This window comes from Lathyrus oleraceus, chromosome 6, assembly GCF_024323335.1.
Source record: "Lathyrus oleraceus cultivar Zhongwan6 chromosome 6, CAAS_Psat_ZW6_1.0, whole genome shotgun sequence".
Lineage (NCBI taxonomy): Eukaryota > Viridiplantae > Streptophyta > Magnoliopsida > Fabales > Fabaceae > Lathyrus > Lathyrus oleraceus.
In genome coordinates, this window is record NC_066584.1 from 467,002,113 (window position 1) to 467,017,030 (window position 14,918).

General features: G+C 32.3%; 1 protein-coding gene across 1 annotated transcript; it reads right to left on the reverse strand.

The window, feature by feature from the left end:
- Window positions 1–4,361: 4,361 nt before the first annotated feature.
- On the reverse strand, window positions 4,362–7,553 carry LOC127096275 (pumilio homolog 11). The gene is made up of 6 exons (XM_051034867.1): window positions 7,430–7,553; window positions 5,423–5,966; window positions 5,182–5,344; window positions 4,935–5,095; window positions 4,578–4,836; window positions 4,362–4,472 (listed from the first exon to the last, which is right to left on the reverse strand). The coding sequence occupies exons 1-6, from the start codon at window positions 7,551–7,553 to the stop codon at window positions 4,362–4,364; spliced, it is 1,362 nt and encodes a 453-aa protein (XP_050890824.1).
- Window positions 7,554–14,918: the final 7,365 nt, after the last annotated feature.

Below are 14,918 nucleotides of genomic sequence, written 5' to 3' on the forward strand. Positions count from 1 at the left end.
ACTTCACACATTTCGAAAATTCCCCAGTGGCTTCATCATAGGGAGTGTAATACTTCGACAGCTCTGTGAACTTAGCAGCATACTCAGTAACAGACCGATTGCCCTGCTTCAATTCCAAGAACTCTATCTCTTTCTTTCCTCTGACATCCTCTGGAAAGTACTTCCTCAGAAATCTCTCCTTGAACACCGCCCAAGTGATCTCAGTACCTCCAGCAGCTTCCAACTCAGTGCGGGTAGCAACCCACCAATCATCTGCTTCCTCTGACAGCATATGCGTACCGAACCTGACCTTCTGGTTATCGGCACACTCAGTCACTCGGAAGATCCTCTCGATTTCCTTCAACCACTTCTGAGCACCATCTGGATCGTATGCTCCCTTGAACATTGGAGGATTGTTCCTCTGGAACTCACTCAGTTGACGAGCAGCTCCCAATCCCACAGCATTCGGATTCCCTCCAAGTACTCCAGCCAGCATACCCAGAGCCTCAGCAATCGCAGCATCATCTCTACCTCTTCCAGCCATCTCTATTCTGAAAGCCCAACAAGCTAAAACAATAAGTACTGATAGGGTTACACAACACCTATCCCGTACAGGGAAATAAAATAATTACGACTCGACTCGACCGACTATGCTCTGATACCACTAATGTAACACCCTTCTAAATACCCCAAATATTTAATTAAAAACATCAAAACATAAATCAGAGTAAATATGCAGTTAAGGGTATCACACTCGACGCTTCACACCATTCCTCAAAATAGTTTGTCATGCTCATCTAAATAAAATATTTGCATACTTCGCAGCGGATTTCAAGCCATGTAACACATTACATGTAAAATCATTCAACAATTCAAAATAAAACAAGGTGAAACATCCCGTCCCGATGTTACATCTACCAGAGCATGACCCACTAAGGACTACACTAGACTCCAAGCATAAGCTTCTACTCAATCACTGCTCGTTACCTGAAAAATAAATGTAAGGGTGAGTTCTTCAATCGATATAATAAGCATTATAAATTATCATGTAATGCTAAGTAAATGAACACATATCATCACCCTAATCAGATCACACATTCAAGTAACAGCGACATCAACATCAAAATCCTAATCATACTCACATCAAACACAAAACACACGTATAATATTGGAATACATCCATTCATATTATACGCCATACATATATTATGCAATGAGACTCCATGCATGCGGTACCGACTATTTTGTGAACATATAGTTCACCTCACCGATCAAATCCAGATACGGCTACCAAGCTCACTAGTCCCATTCATTTGAGACCTAGTGACTCACTCACTAATTCCTCACCATGGGAATTAGCTACCCCCCAAGGGCCATGATATGCACGCTAATCACCTAGCATGCAAACATCAACAATGATCCACAACAATAACTCACTAATTCCTCACCATGGGAATTAGCTACCACCATAAAGGCCACAATATGCACGCTAATTCAACTAGCAATGCAGCATCAACAACAATTCAAGAATAGACACATGCTCACACTCTAAGCCATAAAACAGTCTATTCACAAATACATGCATAACTGATACATTCACAGCATCATGCATACCATCACACATCATCATGTATTTTATCACCTAAGCATATCAGATCATGCCAAATAACAACCAGAGTATTAGCACACTCTACTAATACCTATACTACTCAAAACAACGGGAAATGACCCCTACTATATCATACATCAGCTAAATCACATCATTCAGCCGGAACAACCAAAAACTGCACAACAACAGTTCAGAAAAATCACAAATCTGCCCATACGCGTACTGCCTATTCCCATACGCGTATGGCCCATTTCCTGGCCAAGCACATACGCGTACGCCCTGTCTCATATGCGTATGATACGCGTACTAACCCTCCCATACGCGTACCAACAGAGACAAAACTACGTTCAAAATATCATCTTCTTCATCCATACGCGTATGGCCTCACACCATACGCGTACCACTCACAGGATACGCGTATCACACGCGTATGGCGCGTATCAGCGCCAATTTTCCCCCTCTCCAGCCATCTCATACGCGTATTGCCTAGTGCCATACGCGTATGACCAGAATCCAGATTTCCAGATCTGCTATGGTTTTCTCTGCTACGAGATCTCTCGGAATTCAACTTTCCACAGTCCAATTTTACACAGCAATCAATCGTATTATTACACATAGATCATACACATTCGATTGCACAATTGCTAACCTTATTACATCTAATTCCTACGAATTTCAGCAATTTCAACTCAATCTAAGTCATCCCTAATTTCACAATTTCTGTATTCATCATCCGAATTAGAGTTAACTCAATGGCTTATTACTACCCATCACATATTAACCCATAATACCCATTAAACGACGATAAACCCCCCTTACCTGAGTTAATCCGGCGAATCTTCAACCTCCAAGCCCTTTCGTTCTCCAACCCTTGTTCTCTGGCTCTTTGCCCTTTCTCTCCTTTCTGTCGCTTCTCTGGTTTTCACGTGAAAATAACCCTTTTACCAATTGGGACCTTTTTACTAAATTCCAACTTTTTATTATTCCAATAATAATAATAATCCAATAATATTCTAATTATTTAATTAAATTAATAAATAAATATTAACTTAAGTTAAATAATTGTCTTATTTTTATCGGGGTGTTACAGGGGCAGTCCTCACTCTACCAACCGGTTTTGTAGGGTTGAGTTAGGCTAAACCACGCATTCTTAACATTTATCCATCAATTAACATGCAATTTCATCGATTAATCATGGATTTGACATGGTTTATTCATCAATTTTACAACAACATATGTACACACTCTCATACTAATTCCATCAACAAGAGCACATCATTCTCATGGCAAAACAGTGCACGAAAATTACACAACACAACACATAATCCTATAAATACAGAATTTGTTTCATATTCATCATTCATTCATCAAAAAGGAAAAAAGTTGTGAAAAACCTAATGGGATTAAGGATTTTCTTCTACCTAATCATACAATCTACACCAACATTAGAGTAAGCTCCCTTTTAATTTATATTCCAACAAAACTCCTTAAAGCTCTTTCAATTGAGGTTCTTCCTATGCCCTAGTCTTTGCCTTTGTCTTTGTAGTTTTCATGCACTAATTCTCCACCTATTTACTAAATCCTTTTTAGTTGTAACTTAATCTCTCACAATTAGTGATTCTCACCTTACCCTCACTTATCTCCCTATTCACCAAAATACTCCTCTTAGCTCTAATATTATTTTAATAATAAAACTAATAATATTCTCCCTTAGTCTCTACTATTTTATACTCTCTTCTATTTATTCTAACAATTAAATAACATTTATCATTATTCCAATATTATTAATTCTATTCTTTATTTAAATAACTAAAATTATGCACCACCAACAAAAAACTCAAATACTAATATTATTCATTCAAACATCATCCAATGCACATAGAAATCGATTTAAATAATTTCAAAAAACAGAGTGTTATATATATTGAATTATTCTGAAGATGTATCTCCGGATTAAATTTTAAAATTATATATATTTGGGTGTGATATAATTTTCACATTTTGATTAAAACTAAGATCCGGAGATACATATCTAAAATCTGAAGGGCAATTTTAGATTTTCCACACAAAATTTGATCAACCTCCAAAACCCCCTACAAGGAGTCACTTTCCACACAAAAATGTCCTCCCATCAAAGGTATAGCATGTACAGAAATTCTAGGCTCTTTATCCAAAACTACTTAAAGTGAATTGTCAACTGCTTCAGCTGAATGACTCAAGCCCTCTTTCTCCAAAAATGAAGCCACATCAGAAAGCTCATCTGTTTCCAGCCATTGGCAAAGGGAAACATGCCCCTCAGATCTTGATTTCTAAAGAAAAACAAAACATAATATGTTTCATTTTTTATTTCTCTTCCGAGGGATACAAACCTCATGAACAATGTCAAATTTTGAGAAGCATAAACGCAACTACTTGGAAGAGATATCTTCAAGAATATTTGTAAAAAATAATGAGTTAATATCCTTAACAATACTTGTTGTAAAGAACTAATAACAAAGAACTAGCACCCAAACAATGCATGAGGAGATAAAATGAGTGATTAACAAATAAAAAGACATTGATATTATAACTAAACATTTGGATGAGGCAACATAAAAACAACATTTTAAATTTTTTAATACATAACCAGAGATATATTACCCTATTGTTTTCTCTACTTGAACAAAAAAACCAACAAACATGCAACATTATAAATTTACCAAATCAACAATACTACACTACTCTCTATAATGAATCATGCTTAAAAGTTGTTGTGATCCTTTGAATATAAAAATCATCTTCTTTTAGATTTGGCATTGTCAAATACTAGTTTTCCGTGGGGATGGTATTGAAGTTCTCTGCGATATGATCGGATGAGAAAAGAAAGTTTTCTTCGTAGATAGCCCTGCAATAAACAAAACAAAGATTAAAGAAAATATGGATAATCATTTTAACACAAATAATATGGAGTCAAAACACCTCTAAACTTTAGAAACATTGAAATACAAACCTGAGTGCATTTTAGTGCTCTTTGTACAACATAATTCCCAAAAGGATCTTGGATAACCTCCAAGAAATTTGTACTTCTCATTAGCTCCTTTACTATAGCATGAACATCATCTTGATTAGAACATCTCAATAGATCTTCCACCACATTGCTACCATGCTTGTTCATAGAGAGACCAGCAAATTTTCCACGAAGTTCTGCTATCATCCGTTTATTTACTAGCGGGAACTTCATTTTAATTACAAATTGCACCACGTAGTTTCTTCCAACATACAAAAAAATATATATAATATTTATCAAAATACTAAACATTCAAACTCCGTTTCAAAAAAATATGAGTTCAAGAGTGCGAATTCAAACCCGTAAGGATCTTCTGCTAGCAACGTAGCATTTGAGATGATTGATGTTATCAAGTCTATGGCTAGTATCCCACTCTCTAAAAGACAAGTTTGAACAACTGAACATCCAATCTTATGTGTTGCAATATCAACACAATTTTTTGCTAATTCATCCATGATCACCTGTAAAAAATTATATAATTTGAGAAACATTAATATATGATAATTGATATCAAATTTGAATTATCATTCTCTATTTATAGGAGAACCTTTTTTAGTGTTGGCGGGAAAATCTTCACGCATTGTATAATGACATAACCACCGTTAACATTGTTCATCAATTCAACGATGATAGACTTCATCATATGTAATACAGCATATTTCGTGAATGGACATCTAACATTCTCCAGCATTATCTGCACAACTCGAGTTCTGCAAACAAAAAATAGTAGAATTACACAGAATTTTTTTTAAATCAAATGGTTTTTAGGATATTTTTAAATCAAATACCCGTGATTGTTCTTGCAGACGTCACTGAACTTTTGAACATCAGAGATAATCAAGTAAACAATAGAATCTATTTGGATATTAGTGATGCCCTTCTTTGCTTCAAAAAGCTTTTGAATCAGATAGTTGCCAAACTGGTGTTTCATCAGCTCGTGTAAATTATTCTTTATTTCGGAGAGAATCATTGCAACAGATCTTGGATCGCCCTCTTCGATTATTGCTTGCAAATATTGACATTCGAGACAATCTGTTGCCATTAAAACCACCCATCCTCTCCATGGCGGTTGAAAGAAGTTGTTATGATGGAGATAACCAAACATTCTTGGTGGAGTGACAGTGAGTGCTCCCATAGAAGCCATCTCCATCATCCTGTAATCTTCATAAGGTAGTGATGATCCATAACCATTACTCCATATATTTCTATGACTGGTATAAACTCCTCTCATTGTTGAACTACTCTCTTCCATCGAAGGAGCACTATTTATAAAATAGTTACTATCGTTATACTGATGGATATTTCTCTCAATGTTAAATCGCTCTTCCATAACTAAAAAAGCGTTAAAAATTAGTTACGGTAGAAAGATTCAAAGATTAGGAGATATAAGAAGAAGAATATGAAAATAAAATATTATCAAAAATTGGAACAATCTTTAATAAATATTTGATTGATTAATCATAAGTACTAATAAGTAGAATGAGAAGTAAAAATATTCGGTGATTTGAGGGTATTTATTTATGTGATAAAGTTGTTATTTGAGTCATAGAAAAAAACAGAAAGGTATTTAGTGAAAAAAACAGAAAAATAACAAATTTAACAAACTTATCCTATTTTTCTCCTGTAAGGATCCGTTAATTATTCTGAATTGATATTTTAATTCTTTATTTTAAAAAAAATCTAATTCTAATTAAACAAATTTAAATAATAATAATAATAAAACTTTACAAATAATATTTTTATGGGATGTTTTGAAGAAAAACTTTGTTTGTCTGGATTAAGGTAATAAATTGTATATTTTTAATATGAGTTGTCAAAATAAAAATATTACTAAATTGTATATTTCCGATACAATTGCAACGAAGATAAAATTTATTGTGGAATTTTACTAAATATTTAGTTTAAAATTTTTCTATTTTCTTAAATAGCACTATTTGAATGAAGTAATAGTGAATATTCTATAAAATATTATAGAAGATGAATTTATCAAAGTTGACCCAATTAAATCTTAAATTGAAACTTTTTAAAAATTAAATCAAATAAAATTAAAGATCATTTAAGTCTAGGAATTTTTTATAATTTTCCTAAAAAATAGTTTTTTAGAATTTCAAATATACTAATAAGATTTACTTATTGATTTTTTTAAAATTATATAGTATATAAGTAATAAATAAAAAGCTTACTGAATAATATAAAATGATTAATTTTAAATAAATTAATACTATTAATTTAATACTAATTTGAGATCTTATGCCGGCCCCAAGTTTTAGCCGCTAACTGAAAAACTAATAAATTAACGTTTTAAGATGATTTTCTAAGTACATATGTTTTAAAAAATTCATTTTACAATTAGTATTTTTTTTCACAAATTTATTATTTATTTTTAGTAGTTTATAAATTTTTGATAAATTTATTTAAAGTTTTATTTGATAAAATTAAACTATAAGTTACTTGATTGTTAAAAAAACTACTTCATAAATTAAAAGTTAACAAATAACTAATATTAGTGGAAGGTATTTAGTAAATTTTATTATTATAAACACAAAATAAATCTAAAAGGACTTAATTTTTAATTTAAATAAATTTCTAAAAAATTATTCTTAATTTAACTTTACAAGTTTAATATTTAGTTTAAAAATTAATTTAACTTAATTTGCAAGGTTAATGGTGTTTTGTTTCAAAGTTGTAAAACTTATTTTTTAAAAATATTGTTTGGGATTTATCAAAAATCTTTTAATTTTTTTAAAATCAACGTAATTCATAGACTCAATTGAGAATGAAAAAAATATGAATACCTTGTTGAAAAACTCCATTGATTTGTGAAGGTTGAAGTTGAAGAGCCCTAAATTGTTCCTCCATAATACCAAACTTAAACTTGGCTGCTGCAGCAGAAGAAACAGTGCTCCTCTTGTCCCCCATTCATAAACAAATATTTATTCAGAATAATAATTTTTAAAGATTTTATGCACTTAATTACTCACTTTTTCTTTACTTACCTATCAAATTTGTAGCGTTTATTAGACTTTCAGAAAAAGAAGGTCTCACCAATTTGTTATTTATAACCAAAATAAAGATAAGGTGTGTCAAATTAACTATGATAATTATTATTTTAAAAAAATATCTTTTATATATATAATTTGAATTTAAACTAACAGATATCTTTTCCTAAAAAAGTAACAAATCCCTATTTCTACTCCATCAAAAATTTAAATATAGTCTAAAGTGACTAAAGTATAAACTAAAAAAATCAAAAATTTATATTTTAGTAAAAAATTAATATTCATGACTCTTTTATAACTTTTCTGTAATATTTACATTTAATTTGCTAACTAAAAATTATAATCACTCTCACGCAATCTACTCCTTTAAACTGAATTCATTGTCTTTTTCTTTAACAAAAGAATTAGATTTTATTCATGGGTTTTATCATTCATGATTTAGACTTTAATATAGGCAAACAAATTATTGCTGCGATATGTGTGTCTTAACTCTACTCACCCTCAAACTTTTCATCTTCCTGTAGCATCGGAGTTTGCTTTTATCCACCCCTTGTTCGGTTTCTCCTCTCAGACTACAAGAATCTAATGATATTAGGCTTAAAAAAATAATATTGGCTTATCTTTTACCGAGATTTGAAAAGATATTTATAAATACTTATATATAAAGATTATATTTAAATTAGTAAAATATAAATGTATTCTATTAATTACAATGTCTATACAAGAAAAAGTCAGTTAAATATCTTAGAAGTCTTCATAAATATGTGAATATTCAATTTTTGTTCCGTGTATTTTTTAATTGACAGGTCAGATTTTCATTAAATTATTGTTTTATATTTAAGGGAAACGCAAAAGCCCTAATTCCTTTTCTCCACTTCGTGTTTTTTCAGATCTCCATCTTCTTCTTTGTTGACTGATTTCATCTTCTTTGCTTATAGTTGTCTTCTTCTTCACTGACGTTATTATGTCATCTTCATCAAGGCCAAGCAAATCAGTATCGTATCATTCGATAGGTGTGTACAATCGTCTAGTGAGAAGGTGTGGGTGTAACTAGGGGTGGCAAAACGGGCTCGGCCCGCGGGGCATGCCCGTTTTGCCCGCACTTTTGTGCGGGGCGGGCCAAGGATTTAGGCCCTCACCCTCAAATGTGTCCGCTCCGCCCCGCCCCGTTTTTTTCGCGGGCTTTTGCGGGCACGTGTATTTACATAAATTTTTGCATTTTTAGGCTTAAAGAGTGCAGTGCCCGCGGACTTTCCCCGCCCCGCCCTCACTTTTTTGCGGGGCGGGTCTAAGTTTTAGACCCGCATCCTCAACTATGACCGCCCCGCCCCGCCCCGTTTTTTTGTGGGCTTTTGCGGGGCGGGCCTAAACGGGGCGGGCATGCCCGTTTGCCACCCCTAGGTGTAACGGTCGTATGATATCATACATGTGCAAGAACAGACGGAATAAAGGGAGAATGTTCTGGAGATGTCCGTTTTGGCAAAATGAGGAAACTTGTAATTTATTCATTTGGGATGGTGATATTGCTCAAGGAAAGGATTATTATGAATGTGTAGATGAAGAATGGAGCAAAGATGAGAGCACTGTGAGGGAGATGCAAGTTGTTGAATCTTTGAAGGAGTTGTATGAATCTCCAATGAAGAAGAACAAGAGGTTGCAAATCAAGATTAAGTCAGAGGCATTTTGGGAAAAGTTGAAGTCAATTTGTATTGTGTTTTTGTTTTTGGTCAACATGTAATTGTTAATGAAGTGTAAATGTTGAAATGGTCTACTATTGTTCTTCTAAGTTTGTAATGTTTAATTGATTTTGTAATATTCACTTGGTATGAATTATAATTCGGTGTAATTAATTTTGTAATGTTCACTTGGCATGATCTATAATTTGGTGTAAATGATTTTGTAAGTTTCACTTTGTAATTTGGAATGACCTATAATTTGGTTCAGTTATGCATTGTACTATAATTTTGACATAACGTGACCTATAAATTTCACTTGGTGTGACCTATAATTTTGATAGAATTTGATCTATAAGTTGGTTCATTTTGACCTATAATTATTTTTGACATAATGTGATATATAATTTTGACACAATAGAATCTATAATTTTAACATAGAAATGCAATCAGATTTAACCCAAAAGTTGCATTACATATTCAGTACATTAAATTCATTATATATCAAAATAGTTGGTGATCCATATCAAACTAGTTGTCGATCCATACCAAAATAGTAATTGATTCATTCATTATATTACAAAACAAAAACATAACCAAAACATAAAAATCTAACTATGAACTACATCTTCATTAGGTTAGCCCCTTGCAAATTTTTGCCCAAATTTTTTATATCCTATCACCACCAAAAATTCTTCTATGGTATCCTCTTCAATTATCAACAAAGGATCATCATGTTTTTTATCAGGGTCAGATACATCCTTTGTTTTCAGAGTCGTCATCCTTTCACTTTGTCTTTTTGCACCTGCCACATCAGCATTCGCGTACCTGCTCTTGGTTTTAATACTCATTGGTTCAGTGCAAGTTTGCTTTGGTGAATATAATCTTGGGGCTGTGAAAGGTTTGTTTTTGCAAACTTTTGATTGTTTACCAAAGAAAACCTTGACACCACATGGATTTGATTCAGTTGGCTTGATAGGTGATTTGTCAACACTCAAAGGTTGAAGTCTCTGCATCATCCCCTAGTAATGCAGCCAAAGTCCCAGCATCCCAATCATAGAACTTATCCAAGAAGTTGACTGATTGGCAACTGGCTCATTGACAGTTGACTCATTGACAGATGGCTCATTAACAGTTGGCTATTTGATAGTTGGCCCAATGACAGATGGCACATTGACATTAGGTCCCTCATTGACTTTTCTCTTCTCTCGCTGGGGCTTTTTTAACTTTGTTTCAGTCTTACTTGTACCATTGTTGACAGATCCCTTAGGCCTCCTCATGCAACAAAACATTAACATTGTTACATAATCTTAATTAACTACATGCAAACACAATCACAATACTAAGGTATCACATTACCCTTTTTTTGGTGTCAGGTCCTTTTGTTGTGGCCTAGTCTGACTGACATGTGTAGACCTCTCCTGATTGGCCTGTGTAGGTATCTCTTGGCTGGCCTGTGCAGTATTTCCAAATGGAACAAGCACAATTTGCTTATGTTTCTTGCAAGTCCTTTTGTTGTGGCCTAGTTCAAAACATGTTTTGCATCTACAGCTTGTGTTTGTTCTTTGCCATTTTGTTTGGTTCACCTCATCAGGCTCTCTCCTTCGTAGTTTCTTGGGCCACGTTTGAACAAAAGGGGGGAACATAATAGGATTAGATGTTCTAGGTCATTTGTTATTGCCATTTAATGGTGTGATCACTTCATTGTAACATTTTTCATATGTGCTTTTATGATAGCATTTATGCACATATTTGATTTGATGGGGTCGTCTACTTTCCTATGTATTGCAGCCACACCATGTCTGCATGGTATCCCAACAAGTTCCCAATAGTTGCATGAGCATGTATGTTTTTCCAAGTCCATTATAAAGCTATCAGTAAACAAGACATGTGTAACCCGAAACATTAATCTACCAGCATAAGTTGTTGTCTAACTAACACTTTTTTGCAATTTCTCTATCTAATCTCCTTAATGATTTGGTCATTATCTGCCCCTTATAATCATCTACCTTTTCTATATGGGTTGCAAGACAGTATAGTTACATTTTTCCTTGTCCTTACATACCACCCTACATTTATTAGCATCATTTTTCTCAACCCTAACATCCCTACCATTCAAAACATTATGCTCTAGTATAGTATCTTTGAACTGCTTCAATGAAGAAAACTCCATTCTAACCTTGAAAACAAAATCCTTACTTAGAGAATCTTCTACGTTGAACGTGATTACACATGGCCTTTCATCACAACTCCACTATCCAGTTCATCGGTCGTGTATGAATCTTCAATGACATGTTCCTTACCATCTCTTTTGTGATAAACATCTTCTTATCTGGTTGACTTGGGGCCTCATTATTAGCAACAGGTTCAGTTATAGTTTCTCCATCAACACCTGCATCAAGCCCTTCATCAAGCCCCTCATCAAATCCTTTCATTCTCTTCTCCTCACTGTCATCAAAGTGTACACCTCTCATAGATTCATCACTAGAATCACCACTACTTTCACTTAATTTGTCATCATCTTCATCATATTTCTTCCCCTTTCCTTTATCTTTAACTTTATCCATAAATATGGCCTCACTTGGAACTGGTTTTGGCTCACAGAATATTTCAACTTCACAATTATTTCTAATAACATACATAGCTAACTTACAATCATCTCCATCATCCATAAATGGTTTTAAATCTTATTCAAAAGATCATTCATCATGTTTCCACCACATCTTAACACAACTCAAATTAAACTCAGGGTCAATCACTTTAACTAAGTCACAAGCTTCAAAAAAAGACCAGTAATCGGGATCTTGACCAGTAAAAGCATATACTTCTCCACCATCGTATCTTGTGTTAGGGTCTTTTACAAAACAACCATTTGAGTAAAATACAGTCTTAAATTTATTCATTTCCTGTTCAAAATTTTAACTTATGTTTAAAATGAAATTCTCTTTTGGTGATATATTCTTGGATCGATTCCTTCAACAAACCTTCAATGTTATAATAAATATAGACTAGTTAATATTATGTTGAAAAACTGATATTTCAATTAACTAACCGTCTCCCAACGAACTTTTCATGTTTTTTAGCCTTTTAGTTTTGTCTCAAGTTCGTTGGTTGAGTTGAAATTCTCCCAATGAATTGTTCTTGTCTTTAATCCATGCCTTTTATTTTCCATTTGTTGATTGAGCCTAAATTCTCTCAACAAATATGGTCTGACTTAGGCTTCTAGGTCTTGGATAAGATGATCGTGTATGGCTCGATTAACTTTGATTTTCCATCTTTCAACATTAATTGATCCAAAATATATACAATAGGACTAATGTGTAATTATCAGGACAATTGTTAATGTAACATAAATTAGAGATTTTTTTTGTGTTACTCCGTGTTAAAATAAGCTAATAAAGTGATAGAAGTAAAAAATTTCATATTTATCAATTTTTCCCAAGTTAGTATTTTGTTTGCCCTTAAACAAAAGTAATCAAACACTTAAACATGATTTTATTAATATATGCCTACATAACTCTTGATTTTGATAGAACATGGATTGTAACATGCATGGCTTTTTAGTGAATAGATTCAAGATAATCACAGATAAAACATGTGTTGTTAACACAAAAGTGCAAGTTTTATAATTATTGTTTATTGTCTCCACAGTCTCTCGGACTTGTTGTATTTTAAAGAAACTTCAATAGTTTTTATTATTTTAAACTTGGTTTATTAAAAAGTATTGTCTGCTGAATATTTAAAATATAAAATAGTAAAAAAAGAAACTGAACTTCCGATGCTTCAATAGTTAAAAAAAATTGTTGAGATTATATTTCATTGATTTATAGCATCTTGACCAGCAATATTCAATTTTAATCATGATCCATCCATTGTTCTGAAATAAAAATTTAAAAAACACGTAAAATTTTCTTCAGAAGTAGATCTGAATTTTAAAATGCGAATTCACTCGGATGTTTAACCCACACAAGCAAAACATACCGGTAATATTTTAGGGATGACTGAAATTTTTTAAAATATAGATTAATTTTTAGACGGTACAATAGATATATTTAAATTTTCATAAGGACAGCGGTCGGTTATGAACACTACCCAAATTGATTTACCCTAAATGAATATAAGCATCTCAATAAACATTATTATATATCATAAATTACTTCAAAAATAAAAAGTAAAAAAACAGGTGTTTTTAAGAAGAATGGAGATGAAAAGTAATCCCCAAATATCAAGTACTTGAGGTTAGTTTGGTAGTTAAAATGATACTGGTGAAAGGTTCGTTTTTTTAGTTTCTCATTTTCCTTTAAAATGATAGAAGTAAAAGGTTGTTTTTTTAAGTTTCTCATTTTCCTTTAATGTATTTAAATGCTTTAGATTTTTAATGGTTTACGGTTCTTTTTTTTCTCTCAATGTGAAAAAGTTATGCCATGTACTACTAATCTGATTTGAAAAATATCAACAACTAATTTTTGTTTTCTTCATTGAATGCAAATTATTTAAGAAGAAAACTACAATTAAAAATAAAGAACCAGTTAGTCATATTCATTGAGAAAACCTCAATGTTATGGCTAATATATTTTTTTGTTAATTAATTTTTCAATCCATTAGCTATTTTTTTTTTTTTTATGTAATAGATAGATTTGATGAAAGGATTGGATGAATAATAGTTTAGTGGATCCAATTGATAAACTAATTTTGGCAATTTCACAATTTCAGACAAGTTAACAATTATGAGATATGAATTAAAAGACATTACAATTTAACAATTATGAGATGTGAATTAAAAAACATAGTATATTTAAAATAAATAAATTAGATATTATTAAACTATTTATTTTATAAATTTTATAAAAAATAAAGAAAAAAATATATTTTAAAATATCATAAAATTTTAAAATAAACATTGATATTTCATAAAGACGAATTTCAAATATGCACACAAATGTGAAGGTGGGTCATTTGTCTAAGGAAGCAAATACTTGTGCAGATACACTAGCAAAAGTGAAAATTGATAATATGCACGATATGATATTCCTAAAAGATGCTCTGAATTTTATGAAGGAACTAATTTTTCTAGAAGATGCTCCGGCTTTATCAAGCCATTGATAGATAGGGACACTATGGAACCGTTTTGGAGATTGGCTTTGTAGTTTTTTTTATTCTTTTGACTTAGGCCCTCTTTCTCAACAAAAAGAAACTCATAATGTAGGACACATCTCAATAAACATATTGTGTATCACTTAAAGTACATTTTCAAAAACATGTTTTTAAGAAATGTGAAGATGAAAAGTAACCCCTAAAAATCAAGTGCTTAAAGGGCTGGTTGGGAGATAAAGTGATAGAAGTAAAAAATTAAATAATGAGAGTTCAATCTCTACTCCCAACATAATATTTACAATTGTAACATTCGATGTTTAAGAAAACACAGCGCTCGTGATCCAGACAGCAAAGGTTTGTAATGTGCTTTGGACTAATGATTTAAGCACTCAATATACAGGACAGCCATTTTGAATGTAAGCACTTGCTGATCTTTTTGGGTGGGACACGAACAGCATGAAGAATCACCTCAGGCTCAATGCCAACTCCAATCCAGCCAAAAGAAAGAACAATAAATG

Bases quoted from the DNA above. Each gene is read 5' to 3' on its own strand.
- LOC127096275 (XM_051034867.1), bottom strand. From the start codon at position 7,553: ATGGGGGACAAGAGGAGCACTGTTTCTTCTGCTGCAGCAGCCAAGTTT. The intron at 5,345-5,422 runs GTATTTGATTTA...TTTTGTTTGCAG, and splicing joins GTCTGCAAGAACAATCACGG to AACTCGAGTTGTGCAGATAA. The intron at 5,096-5,181 runs GTTCTCCTATAA...AATTTTTTACAG, and splicing joins TCCCGCCAACACTAAAAAAG to GTGATCATGGATGAATTAGC.